The following is a 7782-nucleotide window of genomic DNA, read 5'->3' as shown; positions in this document are numbered from 1 at the left end:
GGTCTCTGCGAGGGAGCCCGTCCAGAAAGGAAACCACATCTCTGCAGTCTCCAGCGCTTGCGTGACCTGAAGTGTTGTAGATTTACCTGGCAATGAAACAAACTTACAAGAGACGTGAACTGTCCCATGCCGAGGGCTCCGCACAGCCAGGCTGGTCCATCGTTCGATGGCCACCGTGTGCCGTGGACTATTCACGCAGCCCCTGGGTGGCCCAGCAGCGTGCAAGGCTCGCAGGAGCAGCTCGGTTGCAGGAGAAGGCAGGATTCGGTCCACCAAGTGCACTCGATAACCCGGTACTGGGGATGGAGGACATGGGTCCCAACAGCAGAGCAGGAGTTTCCCTCTCCATCCCTATCCAGCCTCACTTCCACTTCCCCCATAGTCATCGGCGCAGCCCTCTGCCTGCCAACCCTGCTCCCACCCAAAATCAGCCTCCTATGCCTCCCCCTTTACAGCTCCCTCTCCAACCGCTCCTCCCCGGAAACAGCCTCCTTGGCCTCACATTCCCCTATACAAAGCCCCACTCTCCCCAACACAGGCTCCTTGGCCTCTCTCCATACAGCCCCCCTGCTCCAACCCTCCTCTCTGAACTAGCCTCCTCCCCTGCCCCTTCATACAGACCCCCACTGCTCGAACCCTGACTTCCCTGCAAAACGCCTCCTCCCCCCCCAGCCCATATCCCACCCCCCGTCCAACCCTCATCCTGCGAAAACTAGACCCTCTGCCACCCCCTACCCCCATCACCCCCTCTGCTCCCCCAACAGCCCCCTTGGCCTCCCCCAGCCCGGTATCTTTTTCCACACCTCCCCCGATTACGCTTCTCACCCTGCTCCCTGTGAACTTCCTCCCCACCCTCCCCACACCTCACCCACCCGCTCCAAACCCTTCTCCCCAAAAGCCCCCTCGCCTCACCCTTACACCCCCCTGCTCCACCGCTGCCGTCCCCATCGACGCCCCCTTGGGCCGTCCCCCCTTTACAGCCCCGACCCAGGGTCCAACCGCATGCTTCCCCTCAATGCTTCCTCTCCCCCCCCGTAACGGACCCCTCCGGCCTCACAACTCTCCTCTCCCCGCCCCCGAACAGCCGCTTGGGAGCTCACCTGGAAAGCAGGTCCCCAGGCCGTGCAGCGGGCTCCGCCCCCCATGCGCAGGACCGCCCCGGGGCCGCCGCCCGTGAAGTAAACTAGCGTCCGCGCCGCGCCCTGACAACCCCGTCTCGCCTGCCGCGGAAGTGGGCAGCGTTCCTCAGCCAATAGCCGCAATCGGTTCCGCTCTTGGCGCGACTAACTAGTTGCGGAAGGAGGCGGTGTCGGGGCCAGCGGACCCAATGGGAGTAGGGGATTGGAGGGCGGGGCTCCGGGTCAGCGGAAGTGGGGCGACAGCACGAGGAGCGATAGGAGGCGCACCGTGGCGCCGCAGTGCGCCCTCCCCGAGCGCTCCGCTATGGGTCAAGACCCGCCGCCGCCGGGTCCTTCGGGCCGCGGGGTCCGGGCGGGTAGCCCGCGCAGGGGCAGGTCCGGTGCGCCCGGCTCGGTGGGGCGGGGGGGTCCCCCCCGGGTCCCACGGACTCTGCGGGGCGAGCCGGGCGCGCCTGTCACCGCGGTGCCGGGTCCCTTCCCATCGGGCTGGTTTCGTGCGAGCTGCGGCCTCGCACAGGCCGGTAGACACCCCCCTCCAGTGGCGCCTGCATCCAGCCTCTGCAATGTGCGACTGGCTTCGCCTTATCGCCCTGGGATGCCATCTCCCGCTCTGGTCCTTGGGAATCTGCCTCCGGGAACCCGCTGCTACCCCCCCCCCCCGGTGCAGTGAATGTGGGACTGTTGTTTTACCGGCCAGCAAGGAAACACCCCAGTCCAGCCACTCGAAGGGGGGTGCAGTGTTGTGTAGCTGTTGGGCCCAGGACAGGAGAGAGACAGTGCGGGGAAATAGCTTTTGTTGGACCAGCTTCTGTTGGTGAGAGAGACGAGCTGTCGAGCTTACACTGGAGAACAGCCCTAGCGTGTGAGGCCAAAGGTCCATCTAGCCCAGGATCCTGTTTTCCGACAGTGGCCAGTGCCAGGTGCCCCAGAGGGAATGAACAGAACAGGGGCTCATCAAGTGATCCATCCCCTGTCACCCATTGCCAGCTTCTGGCAAACAGAGGCTAGGGACACCATTCCTGCCCATCCTGGCTAATAGCCATTGATGGACCTGCCCTCCATGAATTTATCTAGTTCTTTTTTGAACCCTGTTATGATCTTGGCCTTCGCAACATCCTCTGGCAAAGGGTTCCACAGGCTGATTGTGCGTTGTATGAAGAAATACTTCCTCTTGTTTGTTTTAAACCTGCTGCAGAGCTCTGTCAGCTCACTAAGTTGTCTCTTTCGACAAACAAAAGCTGGTCCACTAAAACATATTACCTCACCTGCCTTGCCTCAGTGAGAAGAGGGACAGTCAGCTGGATAGACAAACCCAGTCCACTGGGCCTGTTTCTCAGCTCAGACCCTGCCTCCTATTTACCTGGCCCTGCGTGCTGCAGCAGTGAGTCCTGCACCTTTCCCTGTCCCTGGCTTCTGACCTCGGTTCGTCTCTTCCTTTTCAGCCAAGAGAAGAAGAAAACCAACTCAAAGCCCAAACATGTTGATGAGCAGGAAATCCCCTATCGGCTTCGGGAACTCATCAAGAGCAGAGAAGAGATGAAAAATCCCAAGAACAGGAGGAGAAGGAAAGCAGGTAAAGGCCGACCTCCCCGGGGCCTTGTTAACCCACCTGAAAGAACCCACCACACTCAGACTAGGTCTAGTTTACACTAGTTACGTTGACTTCACTGAAAATGGGACATGGCCCCACAAGAGGTCCCTCCCATTGAATATCTTGGTTCCAGGGGTGGCCAGTACCAGCAAGTAGCAGAGACCCTGGAGGAGGCAGTTCTGGCATCATCTGCCGCCAGGTTCTGTTCCTCCTACCATGTCAGTTGCTGGTCATCTCGTGCTCTGACACAGGAGGGTTTATAGCTCTTCTTGGGAACGAAAAAAATCTGGGTTCCAAATTCCCAGATCTACCACAGAGGCTGGGCAGGTCATTGTTTCTCTGGGCTGCCCTTCCCCACGTGGAAATTGGGGACAGTACTTCCCTGTCTCTTGCTCTTTATCAGGGTCTTGGGCATTTGGTGCTGCCACTCTAGTGATGCCTGAGATTAGTGAGGCTAGAAGAATGGGGAGGGGAGACGATTTGGATGTACACGACTGTCCAGTATCTTGGAACCTGCTTGTTCTGGCCAGGCCCAAAGGGTTGCTGAGTGGCAGCATGAGGCTGCGGAGCGGATTCTAAACATCAGCGGAGTCAGGTTCTGTGTCAGCTTCCAACGGGAGTAGCGGGTGCAAACGCCCTATCTAGATCCTACATCCCTGGGATTTGTTCTGCCTGGGGTGGGCAGAGTCCACAGATGTTTCTTCTCCCTTCCTCTGTCAAATGTGTTGTGATCTTGGCTGCAGCGAGCAAAAGGAAACCTGTAGCCCAGGGTGATATTCCCGTGCCCAAGTTCAAGAGGCGGAAGCAAGAGTCGGTGTCGGCTTACATCCAGCGCATGGAGCAGGAGACCCAGCACGTCCTGTTTCTCACCAAAAACCAGCTGCAGCGCAAGCCTGAGACTGAGGAGCCGGCCCCAGAGAAGTCACAGAAGAAGAAGAAGTAGGTCTGGGGAGAAGCTTATGCTGAGGCCAAGGGAATGCTCTGATGTTCCCTGGGGAGGAGGGGAGGACACCAAGCCAGTCCCCAGGGGGAGCAATTAACTGACACCAGCCATGGCAGAGACTGGTCCTATCCTCTCCCTCGGGCCAGTACAGGAACTTTCCCTCCAGGGGGCAGCATCGTCCATTGTCAGCCATCCAGCAGCTGGTACTGAGCTCACGCAGGGCAGCCTGTGCAGACCCGTTCTGAGGAGGTGCTGCACCTGGGTGATACCCAGAAGGCTGGGGTGGGGGGTGTGCCCCTGGAGGTGAGGGAGTGGCGTTGTCAGCTCTTAAAGGGATAGTGTCAGGTTAAAGATCAGGGGACCTTGCGCACCCACAAGTAATTAGACACCCCCTGCCCCGGAAGCTCCAGTCTGCGTCAGGTTTAAATCCTGTAGACAGGTCTGTTCTAATCAGAGCGTTAGCACCCTTCCTCCCAGCCCCAGCACCCTTTTATTAATAAGCTCTCCCTTCCTTCTAAATGACCCGGCTCGGCATCCTTAGATTTCAGAATAAACGACTGGAGAAGATGCGAAAGAAGGGAGAGGAGAAGAAAGCAGCAATGCTGGAGAAGGCCTTGTTCCAAGGTAGGAGTGGGTACGGATCGGCAGTGCTGCGCTGGCTCTGGGCACAGGACTGGAGCATGGAGCCCTATCTCTCTGCCATACCCAGGGGGAGGGGTCTGCAGGCGGGAGAGGAGTGCGTTACCTGAAATTTGGTCCCAAGTTCTCCTGCTTCCTTGGCTCCTCATTGTCCTGGCTCTGATGGGCTGCATATGCCCAGGGAGCTTCTTGGGAACACAGTGTGGGGCCCAGCTAATAGCTTGCTGATGGGGCAGTACTTCCTCCAGCCTGCCTCGTGAAATGCTGCCTGCAGATCCTTGTTAAGCTTGGCATTCTGCTTCGCTCCCTGCACTGTGCTGTTCTGCAGCGCTGTTCAAAGCGGCTCTCCCCAGAGATGGCTGCATTTCAGCAGCAATCACTGTATATGCTGGGTCTTTAAAGAGCTTTGGGATGGTGGGAGCTGTTGGGTGTGTCTGCTAGCTCCTGTTGACCTGAATTTGATGGGTTAGTTTTTATGGCTCGCCACTGATCGCATTTGACCAGAAGATTTACAGGTTTTTGTCCAATTTAGACTATAGAGTTTAAGAACTCAGAGTTCTGTATTGGGAGAGGACTTTTGGGGTGCTTGGCCAGAACACATACATTGAGGACAATACCAAATTGATAAAATCTTTATTGCCATTAACATAAAAATAAGGAATGCAATGAAACTTATAACTGCAAAACAGTAAACGAATTTCAAAACTTCTGGTGGTAACATTTTTATTATAACATACTCACCCTCTTCCTTGGGAGCCTAGTAATAGGAGGTGAAGGACCAGCCTCACTCCTGACAGGCCCGATTACGTGATGGTGCTGGCTTCCCCAATGGTTAGGAATGTTGAGTCATTCTACTACACTGCACGAGCTGAGCTGACAGCGTGATAGAAGATAGATGACAAGCACTCCACGAAACCGAAGCTTTAGGAGTTAGAAAACCTTAGAATTTAGAGGAGTGAAAACTAACCTAACTTACTAAGTGCTGTCTTACAAGGTATTTTATAGGATCCTGACTGATATAATTTAGGCCCAACCTACTACACTCAAATCTTGTTTCTGTATCCTAAGAAATTTATGGGGACCCTTCTCCTATAGGTTAGTGGATTATGACACTTATTTTCTAAATATATTAATAAGGATTATCTCATTCCAAAACTGCCAGCCTAGGCTCTCTGGATGGCCGCGAGTTGTGGTGTACCCTGTGGTTACCAACTGGTTGTAGAAGCCGAATAAACCTGTGATGTGACGTGGATAGTTCCTCCCTTTGGCTCCCCAAAGTTCAGGGACCATTCTTATCAGTGCCAAGGGTTGCCAGCTTTTATGCTGACATATTTATAACTAATTCCACTTTTTGCTACATAGCAGATCTTACAGGCCAGTAGGCTTCTTGCATTTCAGCAAAACTTATTATTAGGAAACACATGCCTCAATGCACCCTAAATTCCAAGGAATTAATACTGATAAAAGAAGAATGAAATGGATTAATTTTGGAAAAGGAAACATTAATTAATACTGCTGGCTGGATTAGGAGGATATAATAGCTAGCAAAATAATCCTATGGGCTACACTCGCACCACGACCGAGATCTCAAGAAATGTTTGTCTCCTTCCCGCCCCTTCCTTTCAGATCCAGTCCAGTTTGGCGAGGTCGCCATGCAGCCGCCAGCGCTTACCGTGAAGCCCAGAAATGGGGTAAACAAAGAGAAGGTAAACCGTCGCTCCCATCTCATTTCAGCCCTGGGCTTGTCACCCAGCCCTGCCAATGCTGCTCAGTCTGACCCTCAGCCCTCCCTTCTCTCCCCTCCCCCCACCCCCGATCTGCCTGGGTCTCTGGAGCAGAATTTGCAAGTTGTGGGGTTGCCAAACTCTCTTGCCAGAGTCCTGGATTTGAAGCCAGCTCTCTAGAAGGATGAAAGTGGAGTGGAACCAACCCGCTGGCACCATGGGGCCTCTTGAGCTTAGTAGGAATTTTCTTGACAGTAGAGACTTGGAAGCCCCTGGCATCAGTCGCTGCCCTTTGATGGGTGCCTTCTCCCTGCGCCCCGCTCTGCAGTGGGCTCCGTTCCTGGCATTGAGCCTCTGTCCCTTAACAGTGGCTCTCTCTCCATTTCTGTAGGCTCGTCCGAGGCAGCTCCTGCTGACGGCTCTCCTGGCTCCTGGCCACGCGATTCCTGCCCGCAAAGCTGTCCCCATGTCCCTCGCTCGCCAGCGCATCATGGAGGAGGAGCGGGAGAAGGTCATCCAGGCCTACAGGAACCTAAAGAAACGCAGACAGCAGCAGGCGCCCTAGAGCTGCCTCGCAGGGGACAAGCAGGAGAAGCCAGTCTGAGCCCTTGGGCAGCCAGTGGTGTCCTGGCGGGGAGATGTGGCTTTGGCCTCTCAGTACATGTGGGGATGCCGATATGGTGAGAGGTGTCCTCAGGTGCTCCAGGGATCTGCTGTAGGGGGAGGAGCCCTCCCCGTCAGTCTGACTGAGTCACCAGGACACAAGCCCAGGAGGGCAGAATCTCACAGCCCCTCCCTCAGTGTGTGGAGCACAAGGCTCTTAGCCAAGCAGTGACAGCAGCCAGCCCCTCACCTGGTGTAACATGCTGCATCAGGCCCCAGAACTCTGCTCTGCCCCCTTCCTGCTGGAGCAGAACCACCTGTGACGGGAGGGTCCAGCCCCCGGACCCGAGTCTTTGGGATCTGCTCCTTGTCACTCAAAGGCGCAGCCCAGAGGCAACACCATGTTAGCAGCAGGAGGCAGGCATGGTGCCATGGCTTGGGCTCTGTGCGGAAGGGAAGGTAAAGGGAGGTGCTGGAAAAGCCCATTTGTGACCATGCATCCCTGCTGCTCTCTGAGTGCTGCCTGCCTTCTTGGCTGGGGGAGCTCACTGGGCCGGTGCCCGGAGGTGCCGAACCCGCTGACAGGAAACACTCTCAAAGGGGCAGTCTCACACGGAGCTGCCTGTTTGTGCCCCGGACCACCTCACCCTCACCAGGCACAGGCAGGGCAGGCCCCAGTGGTGGCTGCAGAGCCAGCAAGCTGCCACTCCTAGCCTGAGCTGGGGGATGTTTGCTCCTTCAGCCAAACTCAATAAACAGCAGGAAAACGAATGGAAATCTCCCTCTACATTTCTTCATCCATTTTAACCACCTTTCCTGCCCCTAATCCCCGAGCAGGGGTCTGCTTTCTTCCCTGCCCTGCAATAGCAACGACTCCCCTGCAGGTGGCAGTCTGCACCCAGCACATGACCTGGCTAGCCAAGCCCCTGGCCCCCTCCCCTTGGCCTGCATTCCCCACTGTGGGCATGACTGCTGGCCTCTGGCAAGGAGAGACTGTCACGTGGCTACTGCACCCATCGCTACAGCTGGGAGAGGGAGCTCCTGCTAGGTGCCTGGCTCGTTCCATAGACCGAGGCAGATTGGCTGTGTGCTAATGGCACTGGTTGAAACTCAGGACTCCCGGGTTCTCTTTGCAGCCTTGCT

At 56.2% G+C, this 7782-nt stretch overlaps 1 protein-coding gene across 1 annotated transcript; it reads left to right on the top strand.

Moving 5' to 3' along the window:
* The first annotated feature begins 1387 nt into the window (after positions 1–1387).
* Positions 1388–7410, top strand: CCDC137 (coiled-coil domain containing 137). The gene is made up of 6 exons (XM_032797245.2): positions 1388–1514; positions 2582–2712; positions 3474–3669; positions 4215–4297; positions 5939–6018; positions 6428–7410. The coding sequence occupies exons 1-6, from the start codon at positions 1444–1446 to the stop codon at positions 6599–6601; spliced, it is 735 nt and encodes a 244-aa protein (XP_032653136.1). The 5' UTR covers positions 1388–1443; the 3' UTR covers positions 6602–7410.
* The last annotated feature ends 372 nt before the right edge of the window (positions 7411–7782 follow it).

Source organism: Chelonoidis abingdonii, chromosome 13, assembly GCF_003597395.2.
Source record: "Chelonoidis abingdonii isolate Lonesome George chromosome 13, CheloAbing_2.0, whole genome shotgun sequence".
Taxonomy (NCBI): Eukaryota; Metazoa; Chordata; order Testudines; family Testudinidae; genus Chelonoidis; species Chelonoidis abingdonii.
This window is presented reverse-complemented; position numbering and strand designations above follow the sequence as displayed.